This window comes from Podarcis tiliguerta, assembly GCF_965153285.1.
Source record: "Podarcis tiliguerta genome assembly, chromosome: 10".
Taxonomy (NCBI): Eukaryota; Metazoa; Chordata; class Lepidosauria; order Squamata; family Lacertidae; genus Podarcis; species Podarcis tiliguerta.
The window spans coordinates 63,556,414-63,571,249 of record NC_139543.1 but is presented as its reverse complement, the minus strand read 5'-3'; the positions used below and the strand labels follow the sequence as shown (position 1 = coordinate 63,571,249).

The 14,836-nt window shown below is 43.4% G+C and overlaps 2 protein-coding genes across 45 annotated transcripts in view; one reads left to right on the top strand and one right to left on the bottom strand.

The window, feature by feature from the left end:
- Positions 1 to 14,836, bottom strand: part of LOC310659256 (uncharacterized protein) — a 516,050-nt gene that overhangs the window by 172,905 nt on the left and 328,309 nt on the right. The window lies entirely within an intron of this gene.
- CELF2 (CUGBP Elav-like family member 2) overlaps positions 1 to 14,836 on the top strand; it is a 523,411-nt gene that overhangs the window by 202,428 nt on the left and 306,147 nt on the right. For 15 of the 44 annotated variants that reach the window (XM_083402128.1, XM_083402127.1, XM_083402126.1 and 12 more), the window contains exon 1: positions 4,158 to 8,957. The exons of the other annotated variants lie outside the window; for them this stretch is intronic. In XM_083402128.1, coding sequence (XP_083258254.1) covers positions 8,884 to 8,957 — 74 coding nt within the window. In that variant the 5' untranslated portion in view covers positions 4,158 to 8,883. Of the gene's footprint in view, positions 1 to 4,157; positions 8,958 to 14,836 lie in introns of those variants that run through there. 44 annotated transcript variants of the gene reach the window in all.

The following is a 14,836-nucleotide window of genomic DNA, read 5'->3' as shown; positions in this document are numbered from 1 at the left end:
TGATCTGTCCTTCCAGTGAGCACTCACTCAGGGCTGATTTCCTTAAGAATGGAGAGGTTTGATCTTCTTGCAGTCCATGGGACTCTCATGAGTCTCCTCCAGCACCATAATTCAAAAGCATCAATTCTTTGGCGATCAGCCTTCTTTATGGTCCAGCTCTCACTTCCATACATCACTACTGGGAAAACCATAGCTTTAAGTATACGGACCTTTGTTGGCAAGGTGATGTCTCTGCTTTTTAAGATGCTGTCTAAGTTTGTCATTGCTTTTCTCCCAAGAAGCAGGCGTCTTTTAATTTCGTGGCTGCTGTCACCATCTGCAGTGATAATGGAGCCCAAGAAACTAAAATCTCAAACAGGGTGGCAAGATGCAAAAGGAGGACAGGACAGCACCTTCCATAGTTGTGAAGAAGATGGCACTTCAGCAGGTGTAGCTGGTCAGCACTGACTGCCAGAGGTTCTCCCGGTGTTCAGACAGGAATCTGGAGTTGGAACGGATTGAGCTTGGGATCTTGTGTGTACAAAACATGCCCTCTACTGCTCTACAGACATAGGAATCAACCCACTAGTCCATCTAGCTCAGGGGTCAGCAAACTTTTTCAGCAGGGGGCCGGTCCACTGTCCCTCAGACCTTGTGGGGGGCAGACTATATTTTTTGGGGGAGGGGTAAACGAATTCCTATGCCCCACAAATAACCCAGAGATGCATTTATATAAAAGCACACATTCTACTCATGTAAAAACACACTGATTCCCGGACTGTCTGCAGGCCAGATTTAGAAGGCGATTGGGCCAGATCCGGCCCCCTGGACCTTAGTTTGCCTACCCATGAGCTTGCTCCTACAGACATGGGCAGTTGTTTTCCATGGTTTCAGCTCAGCAGTATTTTTGCCATTTTTAAAAATGAGGTTACTGCTGTTTTATGCAATTTTTGCTGACTGATCTTCATGATTGCATGTGCTGTGTGTGTAATACATTCTTTATTTGATTTCTAAGCCGCTTTTGCAGGCGTTTTGCAGTAAGCAAAAGGGAAGGAGATTCTAAGCAAATAGAAATCCAGTAACGAGATTCTCAAGGGAACAGCTCATTCTGCAATCTCCTCTCCCCCTCCAACTCAAAGGAACTGCTACTCTATTCACATAAAATAGAACAAAAGTAGACCTAATCACATCTGACAAATGTTGGAGGGCATGCACTGGGTTTAATGCAGCTGTATTGCGGCATCTCCTCTAGGCATGGAAGGATAGTAGCTGCCTTGTTCTGGTACAAAATTGAGTGACCCTTTGTAGCATATGCTGGATTTTTCTTCACTAGGTTTAAACTTCATTTTATGCCCATACTGAATATGCTGGGTTAATTTAACACTTTTTGGGAACTAGATATACCATGGCATGCTGAAAATATGCAGAAAGATAGCTTGATTGTCCGTTTTTTTCATAACAAAAGGTGTATTTGCCAAGAGAAGGAGACCTGTACGTTTCAGGTGAGCACACCAAGAATGTTTCATTTGAAAGAGGCACTGTGTATGAATTAGGATTCTTCATTCTTATATATCTGTAAGAAGAAGCTATTCTAACAGCAGAGCCCTATGTATGTTTACCTGGAAGAGTAGAATTGTAGAGTTGGAAGGGACCCTGAGGGTCATCTAGTCCAAGCCACTGAAATGCATGAATCTCAACTAAAGCATCCTTGGCAGATGGCCTTCCAGTCTCTGCTTAAATGCCGCCAACGAAGGAGAGTCTACCGCCTCTTGTTGGAGTCTGTTCCACTGTTGAACATTTCTTGCTGCCAAAAAGTTCTTCCTGATGTGTTGTCAGAATCTCCTTTCTTGTCACTTGAAGTCATTGGTTTGGGTCCTATAACAAGTGTGTGCCATCTTCCATGTGACAGCCCCTTAGATGTTTTAAGATGGTCCTCTTAGTCTCTTATCTAGGCTAAACATACCCAACTCCCTCTGGTTCCTCATAAGTCTTCATTTCCAGACCCTTGATCATCTTGATCGCCCTCCTCTGCACATGTTTCAGATTATCAATTTCCCTTCTTAGAATGTGGTGCCCAGAACTGGACACAGTACTTCCAGCTGTGGTCTGACCAAGGCAAAATAGAGTGCTGCTAAATTAGCCACTGGATTCAGTGAGGTTTACTCCCTTGTAAGTCTGCATAGGCTAGGACATCAGTCCTAACCACACTCAACTTTCGATGGCAGTAAGACCCATTGAACCAGCTGGTGCTTGTTCCTGAGAAAATAAGCATGAGATTGTGTTGAAAGAATATTAGTCATAAAGATGTAAGACCAAGGAAAGGACTTCCTTGCAGACTTATAAATCATGGGTGCAGAATCTTTTGATGTTGTTGGACTACAACTCCCATCAACCCTCTGACCAATGGTCATGCTGGCTGCGGCTGATGGGAGTGGGACTTCAACAACTGTTAGATCAGGCATAGGCAAGCTCAGCCCTCCATATGTTTTGGGACTACAACTCCCATCATCCCTGACCACTGGTCCTGTTGGCTAGGGATGATGGGAGTTGTCCCAAAACATCTGGAGGGCCTAGTTTGCCTATGTCTGTGTTAGATAGACACAGGTTCCTCACCTTCTCTAAAATAATGTGAAACGTGAAATGAATAAGCTGGGGCAATACACAATTGGCTGTTCCTCCATATAAATATCTGTAAAGGTAAAGGGACCCCTGACCATTAGGTCCAGTCGTGACCAACTCTGGGGTTGCGGCGCTCATCTCGCTTTATTGGCCGAGGGAGCCGGCGTACAGCTTCCGGGTCATGTGGTCAGCATGACTAAGCCACTTCTGGCAAACCAGAGCAGCACATGGAAATGCCACTTACCTTCCCGCCAGAGTGGTACCTACTTATCTACTTGCACTTTGACATGCTTTCGAACTGCTAGGTTGGCAGGAGCAGGGACCGAGCAACGGGAGCTCACCCCATTGTGGGGATTTGAACTGTCGACCTTCTGATTGGCAAGTCCTAGGCTCTGTAGTTTGACCCACAGCACTACCCATGTCCCTTAAATATCTGTAGCATATATGAAATTAACCTGGTGTTAGAGGAGAAGAGCTTAGACTTCTTCTTAGTCTGCTAGTTTTGTATATATAGGGATTTCCCCACAAAACAGTAACATGCTGATTGAGTAGCAGGGGGAGGGCCTCATATTTAGGTAGGGCTAATGATGGGAAAGAAATTTGATTGTGTTTGCATTTAAAGACATGCTTACCTAATTAGACCTTTCTAAAACAATGTTCAAACTGAAGCACGGGTATCCTTCAAATGCCACATTTTTCTGAATTTTGCAATTCAGTTTTCCAGCCAATTAATGTGTACCAAAAGACATATACCAGGGCGCAATGTTCATAAAAATGCATATTTTACTCATGTGCTGTTGGATTTTCATGAGGACTGAAAATCAGAAACTGATGTGGGGACACGGCGAACTGAACTTTAAGACAGGAAAAATGAGAAATGGAGAGAAACCAAAATTGGCAGGCTCGCCCATTCCCACTGGTCAGAACCCACATACGAATGTGCATAGAAATCTGTTGTATATTGTGTGTATATCTCATGGATCTTTTTGATAAACATTTTGTGTTTCTCAATTCATAAGGCAAGCAAGCAAGCATTGCTACAAGCATGTGAGCGCCACAGCAATTTCAGGCTGGGGTATAGAAGGTCCTTTCCCCAGGAAATGATGCATAAATATGACTGTAGGAAAAATCAGAAATATGACCCTAGGACACTTCACATTTGGGAACCAGCATATGATGAGCGATGTTTGGGTACTGGTTGTTAACAAGGATAGTTTCCATTTCTTGCACTAGAGATTTGGATTCCACCTGACTACCGTGGGAAGACTGTGAGTTATGAGAGAGATCTGTAGCAGTTATCTCTCAATAGTGAAATGAAGTGGGTAACATGTATTGTGTGCATCAGCTTGTAGGAATATTTTTCACAGCCAACTAGGATGAATTAGCCTGCCTAGGTTGCCATATCAGCAATGGCTAACCCTTGGAACGTTGCAGGCTTGCTTAGGCAGCTGAGTCAAAACATTGGTCTGTTAGCTTAGCATTGTCTACACTGACTTGCAGGTTCCAGACAGGGGTTCCTGTCAGCTGTATGTGGAGATGCCCGGGATTGAACTGTTGGGATACTGCTGGGGAGATGGGGGCATCAGGCAGGCCCCCAGCTGTCTCCAGCCACCATTCAACAGCCGGTCTCCTTTGGAACAGCATCAATTAGCGACATGAGCCTCAGATACGTTTAGAGACCCGTGCTTGCTCTGTCAGCAGAGTGTGTAAATCTTCTCATAGCAGAAGAGGCAGACAGAGAAATGTGCAAGCAGTATATACAGCATTTTATTCAGCGTAGTTCAGGAAAATATGTCTGCTTCCCTTCGTGTCCAGCAAAACAGCAGTATAGCAAAAGCAACATACAGCGGAAGTTCCCAGCAGACTGTGCTGGAAGTAAACAGGCATGTGATACACAACAGTCATGCCTGACCCTTTTAAGGTGGAATGGAATTATAGCCTAACATGAACCTGGGACCTTTTGCAAGCAAGGCAGATTCTCTAACGCTGCTACCCAGGGACGGAGGAAGGGGGGTGCGGTGGGTGTGGGTCACCCCGGGTATCACTGCTTAGAGGGGTGACAAAATTCCGGGCGGCACTTACCGTGAGGCCTGCAGCACATCCAAGCCATGTGTCTCTCCTGGTAGAGAGGCAGTGGTTTGAGCACGCATAGGCTCCGCGCTGCCCAAACGGTCCACCCACTGCCTCCCCCCCAGCTGTAGGGCAGCTGAGTGGAAGGAGGCAGGCAGACTCCAGAGGCCCTGCAGTGTGCCCCACCCCTATGGAGGGTTCGTCCCGCCCCTGGGCACGTCTCCCCAGGTGCCCAAGCAGCTTCCACAGCCACTGCTGATACCCTTGGCAGTTCCTTCCCTTACCCCCTCCCCACATTGCTGTTTTTCACACTGACAAAATTCATATTGTAAGCTCCTTGGGGCAACCTGTCTTTCGTTCCTACAATATTCTGTGGAGCCGCAGGTTCTTTGGTGCAACGTGGATAAACTAAACAGGGCGAAGTAGCTCACATTTTAACTTTTGATAGGAGCAGCATGGATCTTATCACTGCTTAGTTCCCACTGCACTGCATATATTTAGAAGAGGGTGAAAGAGAGGAATAGAAACAAACCAAGAATTATGGAGTTAGAAAGCATCTTGGGAGGTGACCTGGATCTAGGTTTCCCAAACTGGGATCCACCATGGACCACCAGTGGTCTGAGAGCTTCCTTCAGGGGCTCTGCGGCATGCCTGTATTAAATATTCACATTGATTGTAGCTGTATTTTTTTATTGCTTCTGTCATTTAAAATGCAAGTTGTAATGCAATAAAATGGAACGTGAGAAATTAGAGAAGCAATAAACATGCAATTGAATATCACGCAGCATTGTTCACAGCACAACTACTGTAGCAGGCAGGAAAATCATTATGTGGTCTGCCAGTACCATCAGTGATGTTCAAGTGTTTCATTGGGAGGGAAATTGGGGGACCTCACTGTCGCAACTAGAGCATCCTTGGCAGATGGCTGTCTAGCCTGTAGTGAAGGACTGGCCACCCACCTCCGGAGGCAGTCTCTGTTCCTCTCTCTGCCCAACAGCTCTTGCTGTTAGGAATTTTCTCCCCGTGTTTAGCTGAAATCTGCTTCTTTGCCATTTCTAACCATTGCTTCTAGCCCTGCCTTCTGGAGCAACAGAGAACAAGCCTCTTCCAACATCTGTGTTGCTCCATCTTCAGCCATTGCTAAAGCTGGTATTTTGAAGACTGTATAGTTGCACTAAGAGGTCAACATATATTTAATTAGTTCTGAGTTGACCTATGGTGTACATACCTACATATGTATTACAAGTGTCACATAACATCCATTTGGCATTTGTGAGGAACTTATCTCTTGGTGTGTCAGCTCCTAAACTGTGGAACTCCCTGCCCATTGACTTTAGGCAGACACCTACACTGCATTTTTTTTCAACACCCACCAAAAACTTATCTCCTTGGGCAGCCCACCCAGACATGTAAAGCAGATGTGTGTTTTTAATATGTTCTTTCCTCTTACTGTATAGAACTCTAGATGTCAATCTTACTCATTCTGCTTTTTCATAAACTTGTTTTTAACGTTGATTTTATTAATAATTTTAATGTATATTTTATACCGCTTAGAGCAGGGGGGGCAAGGTTTACCTCTCCTGGGCTAGTTCATTCCAGCAGAGATCCCTTTGTGGGCTGGATTGCGCAGGTGCGTAAGCGCCCGCGATTTCCTGCGTCTGCATCTGCGCAGATACAATTTTCATTTTCTGCGCACGCGCAGATGCGATTTCAGGTGCTGTGGAAGCGAGTCCGTGCACCACGTTGGTTTAGCGCAGCACACAGGGACTTGCCAAGTGGGCGGCTCAGTTCAGGGGCAGCTCGTGGGCCGGTTAAATGACCTCGTGGGCCACTTGTGGCCCACGGGCCTTGGGTTGCCTACCCCTGGCTTAGAGGTTTCATTTACAGATAAGCGGCATACAAGTTTTGAAAAATAAAGTTAATGTGTGTGTTTGCACGTGGGTATATAAATATATTCTAATATATTTTACGGGCTCTGCTAAAACGACTGACCTAGTTTTGTATCTGGTTTCATTCATGCAGAAAGTTGCTCCTTTCAGCAACTAATACTCATGCAGACACTTGTATTTTTCGGAGCCGCTCGGTCCCTTTTGTTCCCCTCACTTCTTCTGTGTTCCTTTCTGCTCTGCCTCCTCCTTTGCTCTCACTGTCCTCGGCCTCATTTGCCCTCACTGCTATTCCATTGGATTGGCTGCGGCGATCCTCGTGACTTTTTATTTAGGCATCCGCGATGATATCACACCTGATGCTGATCTGTCACATCAAAACAAACGGGTGCCAAACGGCATAGAAATAACCAGAACGTTTGGCAAGTCATTCCCCTCCCCCCGATAATTTTATTCAGCCATGTTAAGGTGCCAATATAGAAATTGGAGAATATTCTGTGGAAAAGCTAATACATAATGTATAGATCTGTTTGCTGGGGCAGAGTAATGCAGTGATGCCGATATTGTGTTTTGATTTAGCTTGAATTCCTACCATTCTGGATAGCGCTATTATTATTTTTAAATGTTAAAGATCTGTGCTGCAATATGTTGAACTAATAAAAAGGAAGGAAATAGTGGATGAGATCCAGCATCTCCCCAAGAGCCCCTTCTTTTTCTCACCCCCTCCAGCTCCCCATTCTCCCTCAGTCTCTCCCAGAGCAGATTTTGGGGGCACATGGGTTTCGGAGGGGAGGGGAAGGAAAAGAAGTCCTTTTTGCACAAGTGGATCGGTTGTGCAAACAGAATGTCGTAATTGGATATTTCCCAGCAGTAAGAAATTGCTCCTTCTGAAGTTTTTGCATAGCCTCATGATCAGTTTCAAGTCTTTTGAACAGAGCACTGAGGTCCCTGAATCAATGTACAGTTGTTTGATGAAAATGAGAAGTGTGCTTTTTATTGCATGAAGTTAGTTCTGCTGAACTCATGTGAATGAGGCTGACATCTGCCTTGAAACATTTACTGCCTTATTGTAAAAGTGCCTCATTTGTTATAGTGACTGGTGTAGAACTACTTCATACTTCAAATTCCTAGGGGATTGGTATCAGTTCCTCAATCGGCATTTTAGCCCATTGGACACAGAGCCATAAATACATAAAATATGAGAGGGTCTTTATTTTCTCTTTCTCTCTCTTTTCCACATAGTCCTGACTGCTTTGGTTTCATAGTGCAAGTTTCCCCCCACCCATAAGATGATTTCTTCCCCTTCTCCCCATAACCCCATCTGGATTCATTATGGATGTTGTAAAATAAATATTCTCAGATATCAGAAAGGGCTTTATTCTGAAAGGTTTATGAGAGTTCCTGAGAATATCAGAGCCATCGGGCGATTAATCACCTTTCCATGTTTGCGTTTTTATTATCTATCTATCTTTCTATAATCTATCTATCTGTCTATTTGTCTATCGATCTCCTTGGATAAAGAAGCAAGGAGCCAAACACTTTAGCCCATTCAGCCCCCCAAAGCTAATTTTATGAATTTGTTAACAGATTGTTTCTTCGCCCTGCATAGATGAGGGTTATTTTAAATGCAATTTGCTTCTGCTTTGCAGAGTGCAGAGAAACCAATAGAAGTTGGATGAGGCCCAAATAAACAGACCTTGGGTTCAACAGGGGAATATTTTTTGTGGCGGTTCTTGTTTTGCAAACCCTTCCAAAACTCTTTTTATCGTCGCCACAACAAGCAGTTTAGCAGGATCCTGAGTGAGTTAAACAAAAGCGGTTTGGAAATCCAGAAACTGATTCCTTATGCATTTGAGAGAGGCTGGCCCTCTGGCTGCCTTTTCTCTCCCCCACCCCACCCCACCCCCCAAAAGAAAACCTCCTTTAAAACAAATCAAGCCTGTCCACAATTTCGAGCGTGCATCGTCCAGCTCTTTGCCGAGGCTCTCTTCCCGGGTTTGCAGGGGTTAAATTCTAGCTGCAGTGGGGAAGTGGCTCCGCCCCCCGTTTTCAGCACCTGGCGCTCTATAGACAGTTGCCTCAGCAGTAGATTTCAGAGGGGATTGGAGGAAAACAAGAGGGGGAGAGAATGTGACAACTGCCGACTCTGACTGCTGCCTTGGGGAGGCCTCCCGCACCTGTCCTTGCCTGTCTCTTGGCCAGTGCAGTTGTTGAATCAGACAAGCAAGAGGAACATTCTTATTTGCCAGACCAGAACGGTGTGCATAGGAGGAAAGGGAAGAGGAAGAAGAAGAAGAAGAAGAAAAAGAAGAAGGAGAAGAAGAAGAAGATGACTTCTTCATTCAAGCTGGATTTTCTACCGGAGATGATGGTTGATAGCCGCTTGCTAGTTTCCGACAGAATGTAAGTACCGACTCAGCTGCCCGGCAGCATCCGAACCTCAGACCGAGCCAGTTCCCGAGATTCTAAATGGTTGTATTTTGTGTGCTTTTTTTCCCCTGGAGGGTTTTGATGGTATAAACAAAAGCCCTGGATTTCTCCCTCCCTTTCTCTTTCTCTCTCTCTCTCTGAGGCTACCGACTTGCTGCTAGAAGTGTCTGTGTAGCAGAGTAAGGATTTATTCCCTCTCTCTCGTCACTTGAAAATTCTTTTGTGGTCTCTAATGTATGTGTGTGTGTGTGTGTTTTCTTGCACTCATCCCCCACACACCCTCCGTTGTGTTTGATCTGCAACATTCTCTATCAGGGAAACTGGGGGGCGGCTAATGGTAGCTGTAGAGCAGGGACCCGATAAGTATGATTTATATTCTGTTTATTTAATGTGGGGAAATGCAGTGCCGAGCCTTGCAGGGTTTTGTTTTATTTTATTTTTAAGAAAGGCACACTCTTCACATCCAGTGGAAATTCCTATACAGATATTTTGCCTCCTGCTTAGAAATCTCAACTTGTTCAGGGGGGGTAAGGCGCAACCTGCTCAGATTAAGAAAGAAAATGCACTTAAAAATAAATTAGCCACAGATGCAGACTGTTTGGATATGTGGGAAAATGTGGTCAGTTTTTGTGACAGAGCACGAAGGAAATTAAAACGGACAATTTTGCCCGTGTTGGCAGATGCATGGTAAATTTAGTGTTAATTATTAGGAAGATTATTCTTGTATACAGAGATGGAAAAGCTAGAGAGATTGATTGGACAATATGCATGCTAGATTTTCATGAAGGGAATCAGATTTGGTTAATTTTCAGCCTTGCCACTTGATCTTTAAAGTTCTAGTTGCTCTATCATTGCCTGACATCAGGAAAGGAAAAGAAAGTGTATTTTGGGTTCTCTAGGAAAGAAAGGCAAAAATTCAACACAGTAAATCTGGACCCTAACGTAACATCATTCCTGGAAAACAAAATTAATCCCATCTGAAATAAGAATGATAGGATCACGCCGAACTTTGCAAACAAGGCTATGACCATGCTGGATTTATATAATGAAAAGGGGGGAAATGAGATTGCAGCACTGGCTACGTGGTACGTCTCTTTAGTGGAAAGTGTGCGCAAGGCAGAAGTTTGAATAAAACTTTGTACATGGTCTTCAAAACTATCATTTTTTAAAAAAAGAAAAAGGAATGGAAATCCATTTCCTACCATATAGTCTGGTGCCGGCCATATTATGAATTCATTCAAAGTTGTTGCACCTAATTCCGCCCCACCCACCTCCCCGGTAATTTTTCTCTTGGGGCTGTGAATTTCTTAGCCGATGGAGCGTTTGAGATGAACTATTCATGAAATAGCCATCTGTTTCAGCTGCTGAGGATTAATGTGTTGCCGAGGTGGGGGTGTCATATTTAGTATGGGTGAGCCTCTCTGTCATATGCATTGTGCATAATACACATGCGTCGTTGATGCCTTCCACAGTCCAGTTTCGGATAATCCTAAATTTAGAACATGGTGTCTGTTGTTGGGAATGGTGAGTTTCCGAAATTGACCATTTCGCTTGACTCGGAGGCTCAGTGGTATGTGCTACAGTTGCTTGTTTTGTTTTGTTTTGTTGCCGTTATGTTACCCATCCTTCGCCCAGGAGAGTGCCAAGTTGACGCTCTCAAATAGTTTTTGAGAAGATCTGTCAATGCACAAATGTCCGCTTGTGTTCCTCTCAGCTTTATACATTCTTACTGCTGCCCCTCCAAATCAGTCAGAAAAGATATTGCTGATAACCATCTTGGAACACCAGGGTTCTATTACCTGAATCTGGTGGTGTTTTGGCTGTCACTTAAGTTTATGGAAATACTTCCTCAACTCACCCATTGAAGGATGAGAATCGTGTAAAATTGTTCCTTCATAATCTTGCCTTCTGGAGTTGTGGGGCGAGGGGAAGCCCATAATTCTCCTTTTTTAAAAAAAAGTACTATGCCTCTGTTTGAAAACGATGCAGAATTATATTTTAAAAGGCTTTGATAAATAGCTTTGCATTCACTCTGGGTTCCCCCCCTCCCCTCCATTAAAGAACACGAGCTGTATCAGCAGTAACTCTTGTATACAGTCTGCCTTAGCGATCGTGTTATGAGACCTCATCACAATGCAGAAATGTAACTTAGTGGATGGTCCAAGCAGCTATAAAGATTGATGCTTTCCAGGGATTTCACATGTCCTGTATGCACAATTAATAAAGAATAGTTTGCTGTCTTCAGCTGGGGCTGGAGGAAGACTAGTAGGGGGTGTCCAGTCTTTAAATAAGGATATATGACCTTGCACTTTCTCGAGAGCGGAAAACAATTGCATCATTACAGTCTCTCTCTCTCTCTCCCACCCCCTGCCAAAGATGCGATTGGTTCGGTTTGTGTATAATTCTCTTTGGGAAGCCTTTGGATTCATCAGTGCTGATGAATGAACGGTTGTACAGCTTGATTGCCCATGAAGAGCCGTTTGTCATACAAGCATGTTGCCCTTTTAGGCCGCCCATCCCAGATGCCCGAAGCGACGCCACAAGCCTGGGAACCCGTTTAATCTTTCTCTCGTTGCCTGTTGGGTGAGCGGCTCAAAAGTTTCGGCAAAGGGCACAATCCACAAGAAAGTTCTCTCCCTTCAAATCCCTACTGAAATGAATGGGAACGAGCCCGATAGCGTGGTCAGTGGCTTGTTGCCCAACCCTTAATTTTATATCCTAGGTGAGAACAACCAGTGCTGTCTTTAGCAAGGATTAATTGATGTAGATGGAAAAGGGTTGTCAGTTTTTTGTCTCTCCTAAACTGTTAGAAAATGTCATTTTCTTTATTTTTTTTGAAGCTTCTTTTGTTTGCCTAGGGAAGAACGACTATCATAAGATATTCCAATGCTCATGAAAGCTACTGCATATAATTTTCGCTCAGCGTAATCTTTAAACATTGCCGGTTTGAAATACATATTATAGTTTTCAACTCTTTTAAGCTTTATTTACGACTCCAATAATCAACAAGAAAGCAGTGGCTATCCTCCCTCCCAGAACACACACACACACACATTTGTGGATTGGTTTCTTATTACTCTTAAGACAATAACATTTGAATTGGGTGCTATACCGAATGCATGGTGCGTATTACTTTAATAGGCTAAGCTGACACTGAAAGTGTAAGTATTCAGTCACTTGTACTGATGTAGATACCGCCACAGCCTGGGCAAGATGCGTAGGGCAAGAAAGTCCTGTAGTACTTCCTTCTGGAATTCCATAATAAAAAAAATTGCCATTAAACAATACCCATGGAGGGTAGCTGCTGGTGATCCCAGCTGATATTAAGAGGTGGCGTAGATGGTTCATTTCCTTGTTGTGCCCTTTGCGGACTTCGCCTGGCTCTATTTTTCAGTCGCATAAAATGTGATGCATTGCCTTATCTCCCCGTGGCAGTTGTCAATGGTGTAGAAGAACCAAGAAGCTAAGTCCAGAGGCTGGTACATTGAGGTATTAGCCAGGGCACCACAACAGGCAACAGCACACACACACTCACCATTCTGACTTCACATGAGCACCTACAAAGCTCAGAGAATTCTCTGTTTACCTTTCCCAGGCTAAGATATTCCATTGGGTGCACTTTGGCTGAGGGGTGTCTCAAATGTTGGGGCTGCCTAACTGCTGGTTTCCTTCCCCTGGGCCAGGAGTATATCACAGCTAATAAAACTGCCTGTCTTTACCTTTGATAGCATAGTAGTTCCTAAGACCACACACTTATCAGCTTGGTCTCCATCGCTGTCTTTGGATTGTTAGACCATTGTAAGCAAACCAAGCTTCATCATCAAATCGCTCTGTGCTTACTCACTCCAATCTAAGACCATGTGACCTCCTGCCTTTTGGAGGAATGGAGGAAGAATATCCTTGATCACAAAGCTCTTAGTAGCTTCCTCCTGTAAGTGGAGCAAACCTTAATTCTTTCAGGGAACATTGTGTGTTCTCTGGACCTCTTGATAGCAAATCTCTGGATCAGAGTGAGCATGGTTTATAAGAGCCACCCCAAAATGTATGGTACAGCATCCCTTGTGTACCATAAAACATTGTTTTCTGTATTGAAATATCTTAGTCCTGAGCACTAGGTAGAAAGCTAACCCTTACTACAATGCTAAGGAAATGTTTGGACTGCTCAAGAGATGAAGTAATTCAAGAGAACATAATGGTATTTTGCAAAAAAATAAAATAAAATAATTGGGATGCTTGTGTTTTTTCCAGTAGCAGACACTAATAAAGACATCTCACGTCACTGAAATCGACGGGGAAAACAATGCTGGGTGGCTTTCACCTACCTAGTGATTTTGCAGAAGGGCTACTCATTAAGTTCAGTGGAGGCCAGAAGTCCCTATAAACATTCCTTTGCACGCATGGATCTGTTGTTCCTGTTCAAATGAACAGTGCATTATGGGTTCCAGAGAGTCCTGTATCTGCATTGGAGTTCACCTACAGGTTTGGCTTAGGGTGATTATTGATTATATTAATATGAGCACGGTTGTTCATTTTGGACACTGTGCTCTTACATCTTGATGCGGCAGTCTATCAACTTTGGATTCCATTGCGCTCCTTTTTTTTGCCTACTCACTGACCAGATCTGAGTGCCACAGACACCAACTAAATTTGAGTTTTATGTTTTAATGACTCAAGAATATAATCACGTGCAACTGATTGGGTGCCACAGAAAAGTGCCATGAGTTATCCATTAAAATTAGTCTTTGAATTATCTCCCTCATCTCAGAGATGAGTCAAATTTTCTCACATGTATGCCAATGTGTTAATTATGTGGTGGTTGATGATATATTTGAAGAGCTGGTGTATTTTTCTTTTAAGATATTCAGTGTACTAAAGAATTTAATCTATACAGGGTTTCATTGTCTGTGTAGCGCCCTTTCTGAGGGGGGCACAGAGTCTGGTAGGAATTCAGCCGGGGAGGCACCCATGTTTTTTCGATTGCCTCACAAGAGAAAATGCTCAACTGCATTGAAAAATATTAAATCACAAAATATGCATTATAAAAAGACCTGGAAACCTCCCCCCAAAAGAGAGAGAGAGAGAGTGCTCAGCACCTATTGCCAGTGAGAAACTGTGTACCTTGTTATCAGCTGTTGTTTGATGGTGTTTCCTTATCGTATGTTCGTATTTTGGCAGACAGTTCTAGCATTGATCCGGCTGGCTGTATCATTTTAAATTGTTCCACGTTGATAGTTCATTGTAAGTTGCTCTGTTCCGATTCCTTTGGCAGCCATTGATGAAAAGCCTAAGGAAGGAGGAATAATAAAAAGGAACCTTGAATGAAGATTAAAAGCTTCAAAACTGAATAAGGATTTTCAGTGATACACATGGTAAATTAAGCTGCGGGCAGGGGGATCCAATATATTCGCCTTCCCTGCTCATCTTTACAGCTATTGTTAGATAGTATAAAGTCCATGATCTTATTTTTACTTTGTACAATGCCTAGATTTTAAAGTATTATTATTATTATTATTATTATTATTATTATTATTAGCATTGTGTAAACCAAAAACAAATTGAATCAATTGCGGGGTTCTAATCCGATTGAAAAGAACACCCCACTCCAAATGTGAATGTATGAGATAAAATGAAGATGGTGCTTATTCAACATGCAGGAGATGTATTTTTTAAAGTTTATTAATAATAGTGATATCACACTGCTTTTTCAACATACCAGTTTCTCTCTATCAGATGTGATATATCTTCCTTTAATCTCACACATTTTCATTGTTTGCTTATTTGTTTTTTGTCACCCAAACTAAAACCCAGTGACTAATATGATTTATTTATTGTGCTTCCATTGGAGAGAGAAA